General features: G+C 36.0%; 3 protein-coding genes across 6 annotated transcripts; all 3 read right to left on the bottom strand.

Moving 5' to 3' along the window:
- Positions 1–32: 32 nt before the first annotated feature.
- On the bottom strand, positions 33–2356 carry LOC111586187 (protein AMBP-like). Its single transcript, XM_055004091.1, has 5 exons — positions 2164–2356; positions 1356–1498; positions 570–646; positions 336–452; positions 33–262 (listed from the first exon to the last, which is right to left on the bottom strand). The coding sequence occupies exons 1-5, from the start codon at positions 2281–2283 to the stop codon at positions 48–50; spliced, it is 672 nt and encodes a 223-aa protein (XP_054860066.1). The 5' UTR covers positions 2284–2356; the 3' UTR covers positions 33–47.
- A 640-nt stretch (positions 2357–2996) lies between these two features.
- On the bottom strand, positions 2997–17342 carry LOC111586189 (protein AMBP-like). 4 transcript variants are annotated; one of them, XR_008599361.1, is made up of 8 exons: positions 17025–17339; positions 16649–16794; positions 15975–16051; positions 15764–15883; positions 14399–14500; positions 13961–14041; positions 10720–10868; positions 8342–9928 (listed from the first exon to the last, which is right to left on the bottom strand). XR_008599361.1 is itself a non-coding variant. In XM_035941834.2 (7 exons), the coding sequence occupies exons 1-6, from the start codon at positions 17130–17132 to the stop codon at positions 13965–13967; spliced, it is 630 nt and encodes a 209-aa protein (XP_035797727.1). In that variant the 5' UTR covers positions 17133–17338; the 3' UTR covers positions 2997–5104; positions 13961–13964. The 4 variants fall into 4 exon arrangements, 1 of the variants encoding a protein (XP_035797727.1); XR_008599360.1 differs by having other exon boundaries at positions 13148–14041; positions 17025–17332; XM_035941834.2 differs by lacking the exons at positions 8342–9928; positions 10720–10868 and adding an exon at positions 2997–5104 and having other exon boundaries at positions 17025–17338.
- A 1387-nt stretch (positions 17343–18729) lies between these two features.
- On the bottom strand, positions 18730–21980 carry ptgdsa (prostaglandin D2 synthase a). Its single transcript, XM_023295880.3, has 7 exons — positions 21781–21980; positions 20786–20925; positions 20561–20637; positions 19389–19499; positions 19171–19272; positions 19041–19073; positions 18730–18929 (listed from the first exon to the last, which is right to left on the bottom strand). The coding sequence occupies exons 1-6, from the start codon at positions 21868–21870 to the stop codon at positions 19045–19047; spliced, it is 549 nt and encodes a 182-aa protein (XP_023151648.2). The 5' UTR covers positions 21871–21980; the 3' UTR covers positions 18730–18929; positions 19041–19044.
- Positions 21981–24100: the final 2120 nt, after the last annotated feature.

Below are 24100 nucleotides of genomic sequence, written 5' to 3'. Positions count from 1 at the left end.
CTTTTAACATTTTCAGTTGTCTTATTGTGTTGTTGCTGGGTTTACATTTATATACGATAATAATCTGTCTCATGAAGAGTGATATTAATATATATTTGTATGCACTTCACATGGTCTGAATGCTTCATATTTATAAAAACAATGTGTGCGTTTGCTGTACCTTTATCCTTTTTAATGACAATAGTGTCGTCACTCATTCCCTGTTCTCTGACCAGTGTCTTGAAGTCTTCCAGCACAGTGGCTCTTACAGTCTTGGTTCGACCTGAAGAGGACAGAGTCAGTAAGATTCAGCAGAGGTAAATTCAAAGGCGATGAAATGTTTGCGTTCATCTCACTGTAAAGCTTCACTGCGGTGCTCTTATCGCCTGTTGACTTCGCCTTGCTCATTATCACGATGGCGTACTCAATGTAGTTGGTGTGAACAACGTAGGCGTCCACATCTGCCCCCCACTCTGCAGGAAGGAGAACACAGGGAGAGTCAGGATATCTGTTAAAACCTAAATACAACACCAACTGAAAAGAGAACCACATCACTAAAATATTACACATGAGAATAGAAAACAACATACTTTCAATGTGGTAGAAGAATCGTCCTGGTGTGCCTGTCAGCTCATAGTCCCCGGTCATCTCCTTACATGTTCCACCTCTGCACAAAACGCACACACAACACACACAGAAACAAATTATTAGTAAAATTAATTATAAGTTACTGTTTACGTCCCATCTGTTGTTGTATGTGCAGAATATCAGATTTCTGTAAGGAATAGTAGACATCAGAACACACTTCAAGTGCTGACAGTAAGTTCGTGAGTCACTTCAAAACAATCATTTTTAAAATTGTTGATGCAATATTGCGCTCATCATTTTAATGCTGCGGCTGCTAACGGTGCCTCTAATTTGACTTACTTTGCTTCATATTTGGCACTTTGTCATAATTTATTACTTGCTTGTATTTTTTGTCAATAACATGAAACTACTAATAAGTCATAATCTGAATATTTATATATGAAGTAACTAAAATGTGCATCTTTAGTGGCAGAAAAAATACAGTATTTCCCTCTAAAATGTAGTGGTGCAGTGTAGTGACTGAACACTCGTGTTGTCCTGTGGGTCAAAACTGACCCGTTTTAAAGTTTGAAAATGTGGGGAAAAAAAACACATTTGCACAGTGAAACATCTGATCCACATTTTCAACATTTTTGGGAAATCTTTGAACATTTTTTGGTGGGAAAAAAAGAAATGTTAAAAATGTTTCTTAAGAACATTCACAAAAAATCAACCAGAATCCAGCAAAATTCGCAATTGTACACTTTGGTGTGTTGTGTGTGTGTGAATGCATCCATTTTTAGACAAACCTGAGCCCAGTTTTCGTGGTCTTGAGTTTGCCTTCAGTGGCGCCTCTCTGCAGAACCAGCTTGCCGATGGCTGCATCTCCTCTGTTGCGCTGCATGTAAGCACACGTACTCGCCACGGCAACGTCGTGCCATGTTCCCAAAAACTGTCATGAAGAGAAAACATAGTACACACACACAAATCCTATAGTGGTTTAGATAATGTTGGTTTAGTACATCAGACAAAAAAAGCATAAAAAAGGATATCAAACTCCATATTTACAAAGTACTCCAGAAATAAAGATAACACAAAATGAAATTGTTCAACATATAGCTCCTTACTACAGTGTAGATTTTGAGCAACAAATAACATATTTGTCAATATATTTCAGATTTTGAACCATTATTACACCAATTTAGTCACATAACAGTTGAGAAAATCAAAGGAACAAGCATTAGAATACATCTAAAAAATCCTACAGGACATAAAATGTTCATAATATAATATTTACTTATGTGTACTTAAGAGACTTAAACTTGCCTTTTCCACCAACTAACTGAAACTAATATATTCACTATAAAACTGTACATAGGGTGTATTTTTCCACTTTCTACATGAAGGATGAACATAGGAGGAAAGATTTTTTTCATCAGAATACTGAGTATTTAATAACAGAGGGAAAAGGTTAGAATAGAGAACAAATAGTAAGTAGGGAAGTGCATATCTGCATTTCTGTCTTTTAATCATTTTTTACTGAATGTATAAATTCAAAGTTACACAATATTTCACATCACAGAGGAGAAAAATAGCATGCAGAGCTCCGCCACTCACCCGGCTGATATCAAAGTTCTCCTGCGTTGGGTAAAGAGGTTCTGGGAGAACCGGGAGCCCCTGCAGGGTCCAGGTCCATCCCAAGAGCAGCAGAGAAACCAGAACCGCTGCTTTCTGCATCCTGCCTGTCTTCTCGTCTGCGTACCTGAAGTTTGAGACACTGAGTCGCCTCCGCTCAGCTCATTGAAAATGGGCCGGGGCATTGAACTGTTGTGTGGCCTCTGTATGGACTCAACACCACAGCCAAGGAAAAAACAAACAAGCAAAGGAGCAAAGTTCTGCTTCTCTGTATCTCTCTCTCTATTTTGACTTGTCTGGGCAGCTGACCAATTAAACACTGGACTTCAGAGTTGCAGCAGCTAATCAATACGTGTCATGATTTGACAAACTAATGAGTAACAAGTACAAACTATTTTATCCTGGTTCTGTGTCAGATCTACCTACAAGTTTTTGGGAGTTCTGTGAATAAAGAAAAATTAAATCATGACTAATCTACTGTGAACTTTTTAAATGTTTGTATTCTGTTAAATGACACAACTTGGATCAATATATAATTGCGGGACTTTTTACATCATAGTTGACATTTTTGCTGTTTTCAGGCCTAAAATCAACATTGCCGCCTATAACCAAACACCACATGGCATTTTAGAGAAAGATTCTTCTAAATATTAGATATACAACTGAGTAAAATTGGAATTGCAAGTTATTTATAAAGATTTTTTATAAAGAAAATCCTCACGTTACATTTTAGAACTAAACTACATCTCCCATAATGCTTTGCGACGTAAAGGCGAAGTATGTTGTTGGAGTAGACATGGGCTATAACTTGAGCCTTGTTTGAAAGCCTGTATTTATTCAGTTTTTGGCAAAGCAGCACAGTTAAAAGTACATCAGATTAGCAATTCAAGTTTGCATTGGTACACAAAGTATGACAGGACATGATGTCCTTGGAATATAGGTCAAACTGTCTGTTGTTGGATTTGACTGATGTGTGATTCATAGCCTCCCTACACGTTTTCACACAATTTAGACAATCATGTGTTGTACCTCACCTCCCTCCCTCCACAAACGTCACATTAGGAGACAGCGCGCTAACATATCTAGTCTGCTATATATATCTATGGTCGGCACAGGATTTTAGGTGGAATTTTCTTCCAAACCATCTTTTAGTCTACATTTAAGGATGTTTAGGATGGTATGTTCTTCCAAACCAACTTCTCAGGTCCACAGTTCAGGTGGAATATTCCTCTATACTAACTTTTTTGGTCTACATTGAAGGATTTTTTCTAAACCACCCTTTTGGGTCTATATTTGAGGATTTAGGTGGAATATTCCTTTTAACCAGCCCCTCAGGTCTCTTTGAGGATTTTGGATGGAATACTCGGTTAAACCAACATTTTAGGTGCATGTCTAAGGATTTTTGGTGGAATGTTCCTTTAAGGTGGATGTGTGAGGACCTTGTAGGTGGAATACTTCCTGAAACCAACCTTTTAGGTCAACATTCAAAGATTTAAGGTGGAATATTCCTTTAAACCAACCTAAATTTCATGTTTTGACCATTATCAAGTGAGAAACCTCAATCCAGACTCCTCATAATGACATTTGAGATTTATGCTGCTGTTATTTGTTTAGTCCAGACTAAATGACAGAAATCCACAACTGTAATTTTCTTTCAGGACTTGGATTAAACTCTCCACAAGGATCCAAAATAAGTTGGACTTCTACATGAGAGCTTTATTATTCTTCATCTACTTCCTGAAAAGTTTGGTCAATAAAAAAAGACAAAAAATAATATTTTCAGCTGAACTAAAGACAGACTTTGTGATTTTTCTGCTCACATGTGTTGTTGTAAACTTACTCTTCCAAATAAATAGCTGCCTAACCCCCTGGAAACCAGCGTTTGTCCTATTTTTGTGTTGCTCCTCGGCGACCCTAGACAGCTGGGTCCTAATGTTTTTGAGCAACACACCATACTATGACGTTTTTACAATGATGGTTCTACTATGGAACCAGTTTGACATGTTCAGGCGTTCTTTGTGTGAAAACTCAGAGATTTCAGGTATCAGAAGGTGGTTTTCAACTTTCTTTGTTAACTTTCTGCTTCAACTTTAAACTAAATTTCCTTCACTAACCCAGCCCTCTGGACTTCCAGTAAGCTGTGTTCCTATTGGCTGTCCAGGTGGCTGCTTGGTGTTATCAGGAACACCTGAGCAGCTCAGTGGCTTCCTGCTTTATTTAGCTGCAGACAAACATTTCCTCTGCTTCTCTTCACCACAGAACTGGGTTTGGCTCCGTTGCTTTCGTTTGTTCTTTAGGCGTTGGCTTGCAGCTTCCAGCAGTAAAATCATCTTTAATGTGTTTCTTGGTGTGTTTTAGGGCTTTGTACTGGACAGTTGTCTTGGTAAATGTGGTTCTTTAGCCACAGTTAGCACATGGTGCTCATGTGTGCAGTGATTAGTGGATTTGGTACAGCTGAGTTGTGTCTTTATCTTGGCTGTAGTGAGTCTTCAGAGGTTTTTGGTCAGACACATTCTGTATTCTTGTTTGAGAACCAACGTTGGTTGTCCAGAAGGTAAGAGTTCCTGTCCTGATTCTCTGTTTAAAGAGGTTCTCTGGTAGGCTGCAGGAGACTTTAGTGTTTGGGTTGTGCTAGTTTGGTTTTTGTATGGTTTCATTTGGACGACTATCTTGAGGCCCCTCCATGTGGTTTAGTGAGGTTTTCTGGAACAGTTCTACAAAGCAACCTGCAGCAGAAGAGACTTTGAGAGTTTTTAGGAAGTTCTGGAGATCAGACTTTAGAGCAGCAGAAACATTTGTCAGTAGTTTGAGCAGGAGAAGGTGAGCTTCAGAGTAGAAATGAGACAGAAACCTTCTTGACCCGTGTGGTGAGGTCCTGTACCAAGAGTTTGAGCAGGTTGTGAAGAGTCTGTAGTTCTTTGGTCTGAAAGCACAAGAAGAGTCGACTCATTAAAGGAGAAAACAGGAGATATTGTTGGTTCTTCTGTCGCTCTGCAGTTTCCTTAGACTGAATATCAAGTTTATATTTTAAATGATTTCCCATGTGAGCCCAAGAAGACTTCAATAAACTCCCTCCATCCCCTGGACACAACATATTTTATTATGATGTTAATTCTTTTTTGTTTGTTTGTTTTTGAGTTTTAATCATAGTTTTAGCATAGTTTTTTTTTTCTCTTTGCTTGTTTAGTTTTGTAATCTGTGTGAAAGGTACTAAACAAATAAAGCTGAATTGATAAACTGAATAATTGACTAACTCATGATTGTGACAGTAGAAGTATTTTCATTGTGATTTAAGGGTTTGTTTCATTTTTAAGGTTGGGGTTAAAATCTTGACAGAAAAAAAGATTAAAGAAATAAACTACATTAAAAAAGCAATTAAATCAAAGGAAAAAAACATTTAATACAATAAAACTTTTAAAATGAAAATTAAACATTAATATAATTAAATTATATTAAATAGACAAAATATTTCATTAAATAATTAAACAGAAGATAAAAACATGTAATTATGAAATTAAACAAATTTTTTTAAACAAAAATATTAAACATTAAAGATGAAATATTTTAGATAATTAAACATTTAAAAAATACAATTAAACAAGAAGAAAATTAAACTTTTAAAAAAAAACAAAACATTTAGATTATTAAACCTTTAAAAAGATAAAACATTTAATAAAAAAATTAAATGTTTAATTAGAAAATTTAATCTTAAAGACAACAAAACTTTAAATAGGAATTAAACAGAAAATACAATGAAGCATTTAAAAAGAAAATTAAACATTAAAAGGTGGTAAAACATTTAAAAAGACAACCCTTAACAACGATTTAATCGAAAAATTTAACATTGGGAAAGAAAAGGACATTTTTCAAACAAGCTGATAAAACATTTAAAAAAACAATTAAACATTAAAAAGATAAAACATTCTGAAATCAAATCAGACATTAGAAAAGAATAAAAGGTGAGAAAAGAGTAAAACTAAACATTTTAGAAGAATCAAACTAAAGACAAAACATTTGAAAAGACACCAGTTAAACTTTAGAAGATCAAATTAAACAGAAGAGACAATAAAACAATCAAAAAGAGCAAAAACAGATCAAGGTCTTAAAGTGTTTTCTAGTCTGAAATGAAAACATCAAGTTATTTCTTCAAACATTTCCTCTTTCTCTGTTCTTGGTTTGATTGTGGACACATTTACTAAGAACTCATTTCAGAAAACTGCTTTCCAGATAAAGTCTACTAGTAGTTGAAGGCATCGATCAAACTAATGTTACCTTCTGATCTCCACAAACTTTACTGTTCAGTGAAGAGAATCAAAGTTTGTTGAAGATTTCTAAAAAACCCACAGGTGAAGGTCTGAGAAGAACTCAGATGGATGGTCTAAATGTGAAATCAAGACTCATGGTCACAAGTTTTAGGGTTCTGTTAACCAGAAACTTCAAACTAACAGAGAAGTACTGAGAAACTTTTAAAATTTCAGTCCTCAGACTGTCTAAAGGTTCAAACTAACAGAGAACTGCTCAAGAACTTTTAGGATTCCAGTCCTCAGACTGTCGAAAGGTTCAAACTAACAGACAACTACTCAAGAACTTTCAAGATTTCAGTCCTCAGACTGTCGAAAAGCTCAAACTAACAGAGAACTACTCAGGAACTTAGAAGATATCAGTCCTTGGACTGTCTGAAGGTTCAAACTAACAGAGATCTACTGTGGGACTTAGAAAATTTCAGCCCTCAGACTGTGTGAAAGCTCAGGTCCTGAGGACTCGGGAGGTGTGGAGGCTTGGAAAGTCTTGGGACTGAGGGTTCCACCCTCCAGCACAAAGGCTGAAGTCCAACCTCCTGAGAAAAACGGTCGAGACGAGACTCGAGTTAAAAAAAAAACTCGAAAATGACAAAAAATAGATGATAAATGCGCAAAAAAAAGAAGAATTAGTATCTGAGCGAGTAGCTCAGGGGGATAAGAAGAGAGACTACAGAGCGGAAGGTCGCAGGTTCAAGACCCGCCACCGGCCTTTTTCTTTGTTCGTCTTTGTCAGAATGTTGAGAAAATTTAAGAAGTGTCTGGTCTTGAACCAGCGACCTGCAGCTCCATAGGCAAATCCTTAACTCACTGAGCTACAGATCAGATACAAAGAAATAAATTCGTCGTCCCTTTGGCATCGTAGTTGCTGATGTCACCACATGGGTGGAGCCAAGGCGGAGTCTGGGTGGAGTCAGGGCGGAGAGTAGGCGGGGAGGTGGGTGGCGGCCTCCCCCCTCTACTCCCCCAACTCCCCCGACCACCCACCACACCTTCCCCCGCCCCACGAGTTCTTCGAGTCGCCACGAGTTCTTCGAGTCTCGACAGGTTTTCCCGAGTTTCTGGAGTTTCCAGGTCGGAGGCAGAACAAGTTGTCATGAAGAGATGTTCAAGTCGGCCAGGATGGACTGACCTTTTACAGCGACTAGAAGGAAGACCACTAGAAGAGCAGGTCTTTAACCACCATCCATAAAATCCATGGAGTCGCTCCAGAGAAATGAAGGGAGAGAAACTTTTATCAACCTCCATCCAGATGTTCAACTTGATATCTTTAACATTTTTAGCACCACAAACCTTTAGTATCACACTTTATTATCATTTATTAGGACTTTAATGGAATCCACCAGCAGATTTAGTTTTTGTTGAGAAACTTTATTCTTGTTGTCGTGGGACTGCAGTATTTAAAACTGTTCCTTCTATTTGACCTCATGTTTATTAGTTTTAGTGGAGAAAGTTATTTTAATTGTCAGTTAGTCTCTTAAAAACCAAATAATTGGATTAGTCAAGAGGTTTAAATTTCTTACTTTGTCATATTTTAAATATGACAAAACAATATAAAAATAAAGCGTCTTGAGACAATTTGACCTGTAATTGGCGTTATATAAATAAAATTGAATTAAAATTGTATGTATCTTGTAATGTTGGAGTAATTCAGCCATATATGTTGGAAAACACATTTTCTTTGTCAATTAATCTGTCGTTTTCTCCAGTAATTCATTTCTTGTTTTGGTTTATAAAATGTCAAACCTAAATATATTCAGTTTACTGTCATAAAAACCAAAAAGATTTACATTCATGATGCAGGAATCAGGCAGTTTTTCACTTTTTATCTTAGTTTAGTCAGAAAGATAGTTGATAATGTGTGAATTGTTGCAGCTTGTGAGCTGTAGAAGGTTTTAATCTTTGGGGCCGAGTGTCAGAAAACATTTAGAAACCAACATCAACAAAACACTCAACAAAGATTTGAACATCATTAAAGGGAAATCCAACTTTTGCATGACAATATCTAATTAAAGGACATTTATTTCCAACGTAAATGTATGATATTCATCCTCTGGAGCTTTCTCTTCACATCGTCTTCCACCTGGACTGGTTTGGTCGGGAGCATGTGCAACAAACATTTGAAAAACTGCACTTTAACATCAATGAATGACACTGAAGTTTAATCTCTACATAAATGAGACTGAGTCTGGATGTGCTGCTCTGTCATTAACTCCTAAGTTTAGGGAAAGTTCAAACAAAAGAGGACAGTTCAGATCAGACTTGAGAATGAGCTTATTTTGAACAAACATCTCAGACTTTCTGAGCTTCAGCACCTCTAGCAAGATATTTTAACAACAAGCAACTCAAGAGATCCAGAAGTTGGAGAGAGTTAGCTTTAGCTGAGCCAAAGAACATGTGGGACGCTAACCTAGCAAACATTTCAGACTTTTCTCTGTGAATTCTGAGAAATAATTTACTATTTAATGACAGAGCTACACATCTCAACTCAGTCTCATTAAAACAGACTCTAATTCAGTGTCATCCATCCATATTAAAGTGCAGTTACCCAAAATGTTTGTTGCATGAGCTCCAACAAAACCTGTCCAGGTAGAAGGCCACTTTGACAAACAGGAAGTGGAAGATTCCAAGCACATTTATAGAAGGGGGAACCAGACTGTACTAAGTGTGGTCGAGTATAGAGGGGTGTTTTGTGGGTTTTTAAGGCTGATAATGATTATTAGTGAGACATTTGGAGTAGATATTCATTTGCAGTAAATGAAAGTATTTAAAATCTTGAGTTAAACTTAGAAGAACACAAACTCTAACAGAAAACTTTGTTGATATTTTTTTGTTTTGTTTACAGATGTTAAGTTAAAGGAGTTGTATTCGTGACGTATAACCAATCAAATCACTCCAGAAGACAGAGCGACCACAGGTAGATAAAGGTTCACAGCCAAAGTAGCGCCATTTTTAAATTCATTTATTACCATAAATCAGTAAAAAATAAAACACTGATAATCAGTAAATCAGGCAGCCCACAATTACTACAATTCTACAATGTATGTCTCTTTCCTTTGACTTGTTATTTGTACAATATACGATGTATATGATGGCATTTTTTCATCCCAAAGGCTATACTATGATGTTTTCTAAGAGACATACGATGCTACTCTGGTTGTTCTGGCTCTGGGCTGCTGCACTCCTCCTCTGTTGTTTTCTGGATTGTACTCAGCTGCATGTCTTCGTCCATCCGGCCTCCGTTGACTCGTCCCGCCTGCCGTCTCTGGAGCTGAAGCTGGATTGGAACAGACCAAAGTACAGTCCAATCACGATGCCAGCTGCCTCTCAAAAGGCTCCTTCATCTGGCAGGTGGTGGCACTTCTTCTGAGGGGAAGCTGAGCTGGACCAGCAGAACTTTGGAGATGTGTTCCAGTGGTTGGTGGATGTGTGGGGAGATAGAGAGGGATCTTTGAATTGTTCACAAAGGAAAACAGGGAACCCATTGGTAGTTTTAGTTTAGGGTGCTACTGAGGTGTGTTTTTGGGTTTTAAGAGGTGAAAAGGAAGACTTTTTTTTTTCATATTGATTATCTTTTACTTTGTTCCTGGTTGGAATGTCCATCAATGTCAACATGAAGTTCACTTTTAGTTCTGTTTATTTATTTTTATTTTACTAACACCCATTTGCTTTTAAACTCACGTTGTGTTGTTGTAAACTTACTCTTTCAAATAAATACTCGTCTAACCCTCTGGAAACCAGCGTTTGGACTGTTTTGGTGTTGCTCCTCACTTACTTCAGACAGCCGGGACATGTTTTTTAGCAACATATAAGAATTTAAACAGTTTTAAAAATTACTAAAAATTACTATTCTTCTATGGCATTTTTTAGACGACATATTATATTCTGATGTTTTCTTGAATAACATACTATTTTGACAATATACTGCACTATGACATTTTTGGAACCACATATTGTACATGACGATTTTAGGCAACATCCTATCATTTTGCGCTTTTTGAACCACATAATAATCTATGGGGTTTTTTTTGCCGACATGCTATACTATGAACTACAGGCCATACTATGTTATTCTTGAGTAAAGCATACCATACTTTGACATTTTCTGAACTACATCCTATACTATGGCGTTATACACAGAGTGCTTTGGCTACATGTTGATTTATAATCTAGATTTTTTCCTGTTTTGTTTTTTGACGGGATTACCACAGACCTGACCGTGAACACCGTTGACACCCACCTGAGGGAGACGCTGCCTAAGATCTCAAGGCTGCTTGGTCGTGGTCTTTCTGGTCCTGCTCCAGAACGCCTTCATCAACTACGTCTTCTTTTGAAGAGGCCCTCAGATGCTGCAATCTCTGACCTTCAGGAGGAACTGCTACTTTCACTCTGTAACGAGACGGCGGTTATTTTAAAGACCCAGCTCCTGGCAGCTTTGAGTGAAAATTTAATTTCCATCAAAATGGAACTACAGACAGTTAAATCTGAGCTGTCGGTCAGTATTTCAAACATCAAGTCCGACCCGGCTGCACTAAAGCACACTGTGGGTGAAACGGAAACTTCACTCTCCATATCACGGATGACATCGTCACACTCCAAAGCAGAGCACCTGTCTGCTGAACTTTTAAAAGTAGACAATAAATGTGGCGAATGTGAGCAGCAGCAGCCTGTGAGCAGCGGAACAGATGTGATCAGAAAGAAGTCATTTTCTTTTTTCTTTTCTTTCTAGTTGACTTGATGCTGTCAGATGCAGATGTTGGAGCTGATTCTGATCTTTCATGATAAAAAGCTGCTTTTCCTTCACAGACTTTTCAGGAAATTATTCTCTCAGGTTTTCTCTGCTATTTACATTTTTATTATCTGTGATTATTTCTTTATTTCATTATTGTAAAATAAAGTTTGAGGCATAAAGACTCATTTAGTTATTTTATTCCTGAAATCTTTGACACAGCAGAACTAAACTTCCATTTTCCTTCTTGTACTTCTGATACTAGAACTAAACGTGTCTTCAACACGGATCATCTGGTTTTAATGAATCAGCAGCAACATCACAACAAATGATACAATTTCCAACAAATTCATGAAACTGATGTCATTTAAAACTATCAGAGTCTGTTTTAGTGTCAAATTAAAGCTGATTACTGACAACGAGAGCATTAATGTTACTGTTTTAATCACATTTAAGTTTCCTGAACGTTACATTAATATCAACCAGCCACAGTTTCATGAACTTAATGAACCACATTACAGGAACACAACACACTTCAGCTGCTGACAGGAAACAACACAAACATCGGTAGCTTAATGCTACATTTAGCTGCTAATCGGGACTAGTCAGCTAGCTTGGTTAGCATCGCTAATTCACATTAAAACTAATATTCACTGGATGCTAACTCTCTTCTCTGGTCAACACACACAAATAAACTCCACCAACTCCTGGGGTTCACTGCTCACATTATATCTGACTCTGAAGTTGAACATAAAGTTCATTAAAACTGGCACCGGTCAGTAAATTATCATTTATTACCGACCAGCTGTCAGAGTCCTTCAGTGTCTGTTGGTCCAATCAGCCAAAGGACTGAATTACTGAACTGAAAACTGATTAAAACAAGACAACGGACAGTAAAACTGTCTGTGAAAAATGTGCTGCTGCTCCACTGATAAATGCCAACAAACTAAAACAAACTTGGTGGAAGTGTTGCTATTAGTGATTTTTTAATAAATAGCAAATATGAGGCTTTTAGTTTTCTGGAAGTAAAAGGAAACGTTGCTTATCCATAGTTTCGCTAACTTAACTTTAGCTGCACTTTCATCATGTTCTAACTGATAGATAATTTTTTTATATTAAAATAGCTGCACTTCCTTTGTATATTTGGTCGTTTCTTATGTTGCTGCTGTTTCATTGCAATTATATTTTAATAATATCACTTTAAATACAGATAATTGAAAAGAAAAAAAATGGCTCTGAAATACTCAATGAACTGATACGTCATCTAGTGTTAAACTGAATAAGAATTCTTGATAATATAAAATGTAACTGACTGAGCTGTATTAATTCAATCGAGATATTTCAAATTGAAAGAAACACAACATTGACTGAAAAATTTCAGTCAATTAAACCTTAAATTCATTTACCTAAGAAAACCATCCTTTAATGTCTTACCTTAAAATCACCTACATTTTTAAAAAATATAGGTGCAAAGTAAAAGTTTCACACTAAAGATGAATCACTGATGAACATTTCATTGCTCAGCTGATATTCAGGACTACTGACAACACAGAACCTAAACCTTAACGTTTTAATCACATTTAGGTTTTCTAAACGTTACATTAATCTCAACCAGTGTCTCCATGAACAGTTTTATTAACTAAATGTACCACATTACAATAACACAACTCATTTCAGCTGTTTACATGAAACTCAACAAAAACATCGTTAGCTTAATGCTACGTTAGCTTTTATCTGGGTAGCAGCTAGCTCGGTTAGCATCGCTAACATTAAAACTAATATTTACTGGATGCTAACTTTCTTCTCTGGTCAACACACACTGAAATAAACTCCACCGACATCTGGAGTGCATGGCACACATTATATCTGACACTAAAGCTGCATATAAAGTGCATTAAAAGCGGCACCGATACGAAAATAAACATAAACATTAACTTACCGAACTATCAGAGTCCTTTCAGTGTCTGTTGGTAGAATCAGCCGAAGGCAGAAAACTGGTTAAAACAAGCCAACGGGCAGGAAAACTGTCTGTGGAAAATGTTCTGCTGCTCCACCGATAAATAAACCAACAGTTATTATATTAGAATTAATCCAAACGAGGAGAGCAGAGTCTCTGCTGCCTCCTCCATAGGACCTGTCAATCTTTCCAGACCAGACTGTCAATCAAGTAGCCCCGCCCCCTGGCTTCGCAAAACTTTAACGCTCTATAAAAAAATCAATATTGATTTATTTTAAGATCAGCCACCTGATCTCTCATTTGACCATGAAAACTTACGAAAAAAAAAATCCAGTCTATGCACCGTACTCTGTTTGGCTCCACACTTGCTGATGACCACTTCCGGTCTCAGAAAATGAAAAAACGGACCTTTTTTCGTTTCTGTCTATTACTGATTTTACTTTTTTGTTATTCTAAATATAAAATGAAAATCAAAGCATTTTTAAAATTTAGTATATCCCTTTTTGATCATAAAAAGGAAAAACGCCTTTTATTTCAATTTTATTTTTTGTATTTTAAAACGAAAATCAAATAGCCACTCGTTTTTTGTATTTCAATACCCGTTTCAGAACGGACAATCCAATTGCCAAAATATACACGGACCCTAAAGGCACAAAGATACCCTTCATTTAATTCTACATTTCAGTTCCTACTGGCTGCCATATGTGACCTGTGGGAGCCTGAGTCTGTGTATAACAAGTGGAGAAAATGTTTTAAACCAAACGAAGACAAACGCTGCGTCTCTTGTCTTCTCACCAGGTCAGATACCAGCGGATTCCTTTGGCTCCACATTTGTTTTTGTGGCCTCTGTCAGCTGTTCACCTGGAACACAATCACCTGAAAAGACAGACAGACGTAGACATGGTGTGTTTTCTGTTTTTCATGCGGACAGTATGCCTCCTTGTGTCAAAAAGGCAAGTAAAAATTGAATTCAGACTTCAAAATTGCGGAAGTTATTGTGAATATTGGCTCACTGAGAATACAAAACCTTTTTAGAAGCATCCAAGCGAAAGTATAATGAATATAAATAAATAATATTAAACACAGAACATGCCAACACAAACACATATCACTGCTGTGTAAATCATAAATCATGAGAATCCTGAAAATCTACAACTTGGAGCAGAAAATAATTGAATTCTATCCAACGTATTACTAGTAGTATCATAGTCCTCAGTCAGTGAGTGTTTGTACCTTTGGACTGATTCCTGATGACAGCATCATTACTCATCCCATGTTGTCTGACCAGAGCTTGAAAGAGATCGAGTGCGGCAGGACTTGTGTCCGTGGTTCGACCTGAAAAAGAGGGAATTTATTTTATTTTTAATTATAACCCAGACTGCTCTACCTGTGTTGAATACAGGAATGTCAGAGATAAATTTAGCAAATGTGAAAAGCAGTTTCACAAAGTCTGTGTTGGAGGAACAGCATTTTCTTTTTAGATGGTTTTATTTAACAAGGATATTAAAGAATCATTGTTATATCACAAATGGAGGGCTGAATTCTATATGAGGATGTAATTATTTTAAATGAGATTTCAGTCAGGTGTAGAGTCTTCTATGTTTGTCTCAGTACGTATTTTTGTTAGAAAAATGAAGTAATACAACAAATACAAATATGGAATAGGCTCACAGTGAAATCCACATAAACAATAGTCAGGTGCCCGACAAACACCAGCACAGATTTTGGGTATAGAAAGACACTAAAATTCAATAAAGAAATCCAAGATATCCCCTTGATGTGTCATCTCAAGCCTCATATTAGCTCCAGATAACATTCAGAGCAAAGACTGCAGATTTTATCCCCAGTATTTTCATCATAATGCATTCTGATTGAAGTTTTCAGCATGGAAAGGAAGAATAATTACAACAAAAGGACTCCTGACTGTTATTTAACAAACAGACTTAAAAGCACAGCACGTAATTTCTTCTGCTCAGTGTGTCTAAATGAAAATAAAAACAAAAGAAGTGGCTTGATGTAACCTTGAACATGGGAGTTGTTGTTTTCACCACCATTACAGATAAAAATCCATCTGATATGATTTAGGCAGCCGCTAGTAATGCTGGCTACCATGATTTTATTTGCTAACCTAGCATTAAATGAATGAGTTGACGACAGCTATTGTAGCTAATGCTAGTGTAATCCTCTTTACACTTTCACATTTATTTCATTTTTTTTAACAGATTCATTGATTTATTTTTATTAATTCCTTTTTATATTTACACTTTTATTTGCTTTCTTATTTTTAACAGATTTATCTTTTATTATGGCACTCCTGTGATTCCACATTTACCAGGCTGGAGTGTGCATCAGTGTTGTCAGTGTGTATCAGAAATTAGATAACTGAGAAAAGTGCAATTAATTGCATTACTTTTTTAATGCATTATTTGTTTCTGTGATTAATTAATCGAAATTAACGCGTTAAAGTCCCAGCCCTATTTTAGACATTTAAATGTGAAATGTTACAAACTCTAGCTTTCAAGAACTGCAACCCCATTGTTTCAATTCACAGTTCACATACTGAAGGTGACACTGATCGGTGAAATAGTGGCCTCTTACTGTAAAGCTTGATTTTGGTGGTTTTAGTTTCTGAAGGTTTCTCTGTGCTCAGCTGAAGCATCACAGCAAACTCATTGTAGTTAGTATGAACCACGAAGGAATCAATGTCAGCCGCAAACCCTGCCAAGATGGAATCTCCAGGTTAACATCAGTGGAACGTTTTAATGTGGTGTACAAGACAAATAAAAGGAAGGGATGCAGAAAAACATACTTGCAAAATGGTGGAAGAATCGTCCTGGAGTGTCGGTCAGACTGTAAACGGTGGACGTCTCCTTACAGGAATCATTCCTAAACACAAAGGTTAAACAGAGAGTAACACACTTTAACCCTCGTGTCGTCCTGCGGGTCAAAATTGACCCGTTTTAAAGTTTGAAAATGTGGAAAAAAATATTTTTTTCACAGTGAAACTTCTGATGTCCACATTTTCAACATTTTTGGAAATTTTTAGCATTTTTTGGTGGAAAAAAAGAAACGTAAAAAACGTTTCTTAAGAACATTCGCAAAAAAATCAACCAAAATCCAATGAATTTCACTGGATGTTGGTTGATTTTTTTGTGACTATTATTAAAGAAAATATTAGAAGTTTAACTGATATATATGTAATTACTTTAGATATTTTTAAGATTTTTTGGAAGATTTTTAGTAATTTTTTGAAAATATTCACAAGAAATTTCTTGCTAAATTTGGGGAATTTTTTAAAATAAAACTTTTAAGGAATTACTTTAATTTTCTTCCTGAAAGTTTTACAAATTTTCAGAAAATTGGAGGATTTTTTTTTGCTGAATTTCTGGACTTTTTTCAGACAAGGAAACAATATTTTTTGATGCCCGTAAATGAGGACAACAGGAGGGTTAAACTGAGTGTCCAGTTGCATGCAAGTCTGACCTGAAAGTAGTCGCCGTCATTGTGAAGTTTTGCTCAGAAGCAGCATGTTTGAGCTCCAGCGCAACAACGACGGGGTTTTCTCTCTTGTGCTGCATGTAGTGTGGGCAGTTAGAGACCACTGCCAGCTCATACCAGCTTCCCATAAACTGCAAGAAACACAGACATATTTACTGTAGACTGAAGCATTGCAAGTGGGTTGATGGGGTGTTGTAACAAGTAGCAATCACTGAAACTGTAGTAAAACCTTGTTTTGTTTAAAATATCAGTATTATTGACAATTTTCACAACAGCAGGTAGTCAGAAAAGGTCAGAGGGGAGCTGCTGAGACCGTACTTTGACAATACAGCGTAATAAAACCTGTATTTCAGCCACTCACCTGGTCCAAATCAAAGTTAGCCTGACTTTCTGGCAGCACAGCGGCCACCTGGAGGGTCCAGACTGACCCCAGGATCAGCAGAAACACCAAACTCACCGCTGTGTGCATCCTAAAAACCTATGTTTCCACCCTGTTTCTGAGAGGCTTTACTATCTGTCAACAGTCCAACTGTTCTCTGCCAGCCTTTCTGGGTCAAAACGACACCCTGTAGGCTTTTTCTGAATTCCCTCCCACCAAGAAATAGTAAAAGAGCAAAGTTCCGATTGTGTCTTTATCTTGTCCCTGTGTTCATGCATGTTATTGTGTGTTGCTGGACTTCAGAAGTTAAAACAAGAAACCAATCAATACATGTTAGCATTTAACAGCTGATAATTAGCGGGGGAAAGACTGCACTGCTCCACCAGGGAGTCTATTTTAATACAGTCACAATGATCATTCTGCACATAGCTGCTTCAATCTAACATCTCAAGGCATCCTGATATGTGCATTGTAGTTTCTACATGAGGTTACATGTATAGTAACATCTGCCATCTGGTGTTAGAGTTGGTGTTTGATTTACTCAACACACAGAACTTCTTTTCAGCGACCTTTACACCGTTTGTAATCTGCAACAGTTGCAGATCCAAACTGTAGGTTAGAAGCACACTCAAACACTTCATCCAGTCTTCAGTGGTGGAAGAAGTAATTACATCCTCTTCTGAAGTAAAAGTAAGTCCTGCATTTAAAACCATCCTTAGTGAAAGTGCAAAAGTATATAAAGTAGAAGTACTCATTATGCAGAATAGACCATTTCTCAATCATGTTATATTATTGGATTATAGTTGTTGTGTTGTGAATGTGTACATGCTCATTTTAATTTCTTTATGTATGCCTGGATAGTTTAATCCATACAAATCCTACGTATTTTATAATATATACGCATCTTAATACAAATAATATAAATTTGCAATATCACTCGTAAATAAAGCTGTAAAATAAGTATAATAGAGTAAAAATATGAGGCATAACCTCTTTAAACAGTATTCATTTTTGACAGTTTGGTCAATATTTGTGCAATACTTCTGTCACTGAAATAGGAAATGCTAATTTAAGATTCACATTGAATTTTTTTGCACAAAGTTACTTTTTTAATGTTGAATACAATCTTTTTAATTTTTCCTGTTATGATTATTATTATCTTAACACACTCAAAATGCATGCAGAAAACTGCGATAAAGGAATAAAAAAGCCCAATAATTCCCTCCAAAAGTTAGTGAAGTAGAAGTGGAGAGTGGCCTAACATTGAAATACTGAGCACATGAGAACTGTACCATACTTGAGTCATGTAGGTAGTTACATTCCACCCGTTTTTTTTAACTAAACTGTGAATCAGCACAGATGATCACGTTCAGGTGGATATGGAAGCGGGGGAAAATTCAGATATTCAAGAAAAAAATATTCATATTGTAAGAATACTTTAAGTAAAAGCACTAGAGAAGTAGCACCAAAACATATGTAAAATACCAAAAGTAAAAATATTCTCTATGTAGAAAGGCCTACTTGAGAAAAAGCATGTTGTATAGTTGGAGTATAATTACTTTACATACATAATGTACATTAAATGGTACATATGATTAATGTGTGTCTGTTAAATCTCACAATAGAGAAGCTGTATTAGTTCTAATATATTTTAATAAGACCAATAATTTAGAGTCAAGTACACAAATAAAGCTTAGAGGGTTGTTGTTTATTTAACTGTCAGAATAGAAGAACTGTGAAAATAATGAAACACACAACGTTAAAGAGGTTGATGGATAAATTCCATCAGCAATATTTGCTAGTAATGACGTCTGCAGTCAGAACTGTGTTTGCATAGAGGAAGTTTTCTGCATCGCTTCACGGCGCAGAAGCAGGAAATCAGGGAACCTAGAAGGAGAAATTAATATGAACTGAAGGTTTGTTGGGCAGAAGTCATTCATACACACATATATACAGTTCTATTCACTGGTATTCACATATATAAATAAATTGTCTCACCGAGCTACACAGATGTAGATGCTGGGCAGTTTTCTGTTGGGGAGACAATAAGGAGACAGTCATTTATAACTGATTCTACTGATACTTCTACGATACTAATTTTACTAAACTATGTGTGTTTCTCCTTCACCTGCTGGAGGTGGAGTCAGAATAGACTCTCTGGGGAAGCCACGGGACAAAGCGAAGGCTTTAAACTTCTGAATGACGTCATTCCTGACTCTCTGAGAGCGACCTGAGAACAGAGACACAACGAGAAAGAACCCTGATGGACAGTAATGACTCTGCAGCTAAACATGGAGCTCACGTGTCTAAACATGATGCAAACATGTTACTGTGTGTGTCTCTCACCGTAAAGTGCCACCTGTGTGTACTCTCTGTGGAAAACCTTGTGTTTGAGCACCACAGCATAATCAGTGTAGTTTGTGTCGACCACAGTGATGTCCTTCACCATGCTGTGGCCTGAGAGAAAACACAGGGAGACAACAGGATTTGACAATTTAAAGTTTTAGGCACAAGTAATAAAATTAGGAATATATTTTTAAAAAATCTATAGTAATAATAATATTGTATATAATTTACAATACCTATAATAAAATATCTAAATAATAAAAAATATTAAAATCTTATTTTAAAAAATTATAAATAAAATATACTAAATAAAAATATAAATTAATGGAAATATTATAATTAAAAATAAAATAAAAAAACAGTAACAATAATAAAAATAATGAAATAAAGTAAAATTTATATGAAACAAAATGCGTGTATCTAAAGGCAACTATTAAAATATATACTGTGTATGGATAAAAATATCTAAAATGTGCAATAAACACTCACATTGTAAAATATATGTGGTGCAACATGCCAGAAAGTATTAAGTAGTGAAGATATATATATATATATATATATATGTGTGTGTGTGTGTGTGTATGTATATATATATATATATATATATATATATATATATATATATATATATATATGTGTGTGTGTGTGTGTGTATGTATATATATGTATATATATATATATATATATACATATATATATATATATATATATATATATATATTTGTGTCAATGTTACACACAATGGAAATTAGCAATTACAATCAATTTTATTCAGTTTTGTTAAAAGAAAATCCCCAAAGTGTGACAGTTATTCAGATAAAAATGTTTAAAAATAACAATAAATGATGCTAAAATCAGTTACTAATATGCATGACATCAGCACATCAAAAAAATAAAAATCACTATCCTACTTAAAGGGTGACAAGACATAAAGAATAAGCGTCTGTGCTGCTTTCATTTCCTGTTCTCACTCTGAATCATTACATGCCTTTACATGTTCCTGCCTGGGCATTTTGGCTTTTGTCCTTGAGGTTGTTTGCTCCTAACGTTGCAGATCCTGAATTTGTAGTTTCTGCTGTGGGCGCTCAGCGAGTGCCAATCAAATATTTATACTGTCATGGAGAAAGTCTGTAAACTTATTGAACACCAGGATCAAACCGGGTAAAACTCACGTGTGCTGAAGTAGGTGAACTGTCCGGGAACGCTGGTCCTCTCGTACTGGTACATTTTACTGATGCAACCTAGAGGCCTGAGTCACACACAGAGAAAACCCACATGAGCTTCTCCAAACCTGATCATTCATCTGTCTTCTGTTTTCCTCTCTGCTTTGACTTGGCACACATACTTTTGTACTCAAACATGCACTGCGCTCCATGTTTCCATGTATTTTGACTCACGTTGCGTCCCACATGGTGAGGTTGACGTTGCCGTTCGCCAGCAGTGTGATCATCCCCATGGAGGCCTTTATTTTATCTCTGTAGGGGACGAAGCTTGGAGAGTCATAGGCGAGGCCCACACGGTACCATCTCCCTGCAAACTAAACACAAGAGTAGACAAAAAAAATCCTCAGTTTCTCATTTATTTGTTTGATCGTCAATCGTGCACAGGTTGTGTGTCTGTGCTCCCTCTCAATCCATAAAGTTTCATGTTCAAAAAAGAATCAGGCACTGTATTTGCAGCAGTAAATTGTGTTTGGGGACTATTTTTAGTCATATATGTGTGCACTGTTAAGTATTTTAGGAGGCAAGACGGCGTGTTTGTGTGGAATTAGCTCAAAATAAACTACATGTTTATCAGGTAGGAACATCAGTGAAAGGGTGTGGCTTTTCCTATCTGTTTTCCAGCCATATATACTGCTGTGGACCACATTACTTTCTCTTATCTGTACATAGTTTAGTGAAAACACACACAGATGGATGAAGGGCGAGGAATTTTGGGGCAAATACAGCAACATATCAACACCTTTTGCCTTTTTTTTTTTTTTTTTTAGCCGTTTTAGGTCTTGTACATGGCTTTTTTTGTTTTTAAATCACGTCAGATTGGCATGTTAGGAACCTTCTGGTAAAAATGGGACAATCCCGTCTTACTGGAATGTTGAATTAGCCACAGCCAACAAATAGTCTACCTTTTCAAGGCATTTTACGCCACATCTTTACAGTCTCTCAACCTCTCACAAATGTATTAATTCTAGCATTTGAATTGCTTTTTCATTTTAGGCCACCAACAACTATTTGCTAACTTGGTCTGAGCACACACACTCAGTACTCAGTGCTCCACATACACGGTGTCACCTAATAAACAACAGCTGATGAGGGCAGTGGGTGCAGAAACCCAAAACCTCCTTCACTTCAACACAACAAACCAAACAGACTGCTTGTTAAAACCATCTTACCTTCTGCAGGTTGAAATCCTTCTGCGGCTTCACATCTGCGTGCGCCATCATCACGCACAGCATCACCATGGCAACGGCAGTGGTCCCCATGGCTGTGTGAAGGAGGAAAGCTGCGAGGTGAAAGGCTGAGACTTTGGGGGTATCTGACCCGAGCCTAAAGTGAACTGTGAGCAGTCGACAGACAGGTACAGACTGGCAGAGCCTGTGGCAGTGTTTGCTTTTTCTGCTGATCCGCCCACCGGGCCGTCAGCCAATCGTCGCTAAGGATCAGGGAACAGAAGCCAAGTGTTGAAGGTGTGTGGCTCCAAAACAAGCCAGACTTAGACTCCTGCAGGAGTATAACAAGCCTGTGGTTTTCTGGCATCAGCTGAGATTCATGAGCGTTTCTCACGAGCAGAGAGGATTTCACAAGACCTTGTTCCACGGAAAGATACATCAGGAGGAACGAGTCATGAGGGATCAGAAACTTCTGATACTTTTTACTACCAACAACAGGACACATAGTGGAAGAATACTGAGTTCACAGCTGGCTCCAACTTAGGGTTGTTAATTGTGTATGAAAAGAAAAAAACTGGCACACCCCCTCGTCATATTTACTGCTCCTGTCACTAGAAGTAAAAACATGTATTCACACCTTTCTGTAAAACAGAAGCTTCACAGATTCATTACAAAACTAGTTTTCAAGCCCCAGTTTTACTTTCTTCAGTTTAAAAACTCCTTTCTTAAGAAATAACAATAATGTCCTCATACTGAAAGCTAAACTGCTTATAATTTATCGGAAATAAAATAGGTACATCTAACCAAAGGCAACTATAAAAGAAATATGTACTGTATATGAATAAAAATGTCTAAAATGTGCAATAAATATTCACATTGTATAATATATGTGGTGAAAAATGGCAGAAAATGGTAAGTAGTGAAAATATTACGTAATATTACAATAAAAAATAAATCATATGAAAAATAGAAAGAATGTTAAAAACAATGTAGTAAAATACAATTTATAGGAAACAAAATAGGTATATCTAAAGGCAACAATTAGTAAAATATACTGTATATGAATAAAAAATATTAAAATCTTATTTTAAAAAATTATAAATAAAATATACTAAAAAAATATAAATTAATGGAAATATTATAATTAAAAATAAAATAAAAACAGTAACAATAATAAAAATAATGAAATAAAATTAAATTTATATGAAACAAAATGCGTGTATCTAAAGGCAACTGTTAAAATATATAATGTGTATGGATAAAAATATCTAAAATGTGCAATAAATATCCAGATTGTATAATTTTATATAGTATAAAATCCTTTCCTAAGAAATAAAAACAATTTCCTCATACCGAAAACAATTTCTTTCTTCAGACATCGTGCTTCAATCAGCTTCACTGCTAGATTTCAGTCTGTGGACCTAAAAATAAAAACGAAAAGACATAAAACAGCATTCCACAGTTGCAGTGTAAGACTTCTTGTTAGATAACTATGATAATAATTTATCTTAATAACTTAAATAGATATTGTCAGTTGTGAAAATGTTGAATACAGGCCAGCAGTGAGAAGCTTAGAATAAATATACAGTAGGCACATATAATATTTAGCATTTCATGACACATAAACTCACACTGTAGTCTTTCAAAGAAAATGTGGGTCTAATTTAATTAGTGTTTCCTGCAAAATTCTACACATTATCTTGATTTTGGTTCAACAAATGTCCTGGATACAACAATGCTGCGCAGGATTTTTTTTAAAGATAGAGAACTCCTCTCTGAAGCATCCAGAATATGGAGTATTTATCTGAAAAGGAGCTCACTGAATGGGATTTAAAACAGCGGTTCACAACTTTTTCTCCTGAATTATCCCAGCAGACCTGTCAGATAGACTTAAGAACCTCTTTGTCAACATCTATTTCAACCATTTATTATTCATCTAATATGTTTTAATCATTTATGCATTCTTCTTGGACTCGTGGTTGACTTTCTTGGTTTCAGTTCTTCAGCTGGATCAATATATAATTGTGGGACTTTTTGTATCATAGCTGACATTTTTGCTGTTTTCAGGCCTAAAATCAACATGGCCTCTTATAACTAAACACCACATGGCATTTTTACACAAAGATTCTTCTAAATATTATAAATACATCTGAGTAAAATTGAAAGTTATTTATAAAGATATTGTAGTAAACCTGTTGACACTTGACTCACACACTACTTTATATTAAAAAACTCAGAAAGACATTTATTTTCCATATAAAATTTGATATATTGCCAAAGAAGAAATATCTGTCATGACTATTTCAACTTAATAAAAAGAACA

The sequence above is a fragment of the Amphiprion ocellaris genome, chromosome 17, assembly GCF_022539595.1.
Source record: "Amphiprion ocellaris isolate individual 3 ecotype Okinawa chromosome 17, ASM2253959v1, whole genome shotgun sequence".
Lineage (NCBI taxonomy): Eukaryota > Metazoa > Chordata > Actinopteri > Pomacentridae > Amphiprion > Amphiprion ocellaris.
Note: the sequence above shows the minus strand (reverse complement) of the source record. Positions and strands in the feature narration are given on the sequence as shown.

Coding starts and splice junctions, on each gene's coding strand:
- LOC111586187 (XM_055004091.1), bottom strand. CDS start 2,283: ATGCAGAAAGCAGCGGTTCTGGTTTCTCTGCTGCTCTTGGGATGGACC. Junction 647..1,355: donor ACCACGAAAACTGGGCTCAG/GTTTGTCTAAAA, acceptor CGTTTTGTGCAG/AGGTGGAACATGTAAGGAGA. Junction 453..569: donor ATTCTTCTACCACATTGAAA/GTATGTTGTTTT, acceptor TCCTTCCTGCAG/AGTGGGGGGCAGATGTGGAC.
- LOC111586189 (XM_035941834.2), bottom strand. CDS start 17,132: ATGCACACAGCGGTGAGTTTGGTGTTTCTGCTGATCCTGGGGTCAGTC. Junction 16,052..16,648: donor ATGACGGCGACTACTTTCAG/GTCAGACTTGCA, acceptor CTTTGTGTTTAG/GAATGATTCCTGTAAGGAGA. Junction 14,042..14,398: donor CATCAGGAATCAGTCCAAAG/GTACAAACACTC, acceptor CTGTCTTTTCAG/GTGATTGTGTTCCAGGTGAA.
- ptgdsa (XM_023295880.3), bottom strand. CDS start 21,870: ATGGGGACCACTGCCGTTGCCATGGTGATGCTGTGCGTGATGATGGCG. Junction 19,273..19,388: donor CACACAGGTGGCACTTTACG/GTGAGAGACACA, acceptor CTCTGTTCTCAG/GTCGCTCTCAGAGAGTCAGG. Junction 19,074..19,170: donor TCTGACTCCACCTCCAGCAG/GTGAAGGAGAAA, acceptor TCTCCCCAACAG/AAAACTGCCCAGCATCTACA.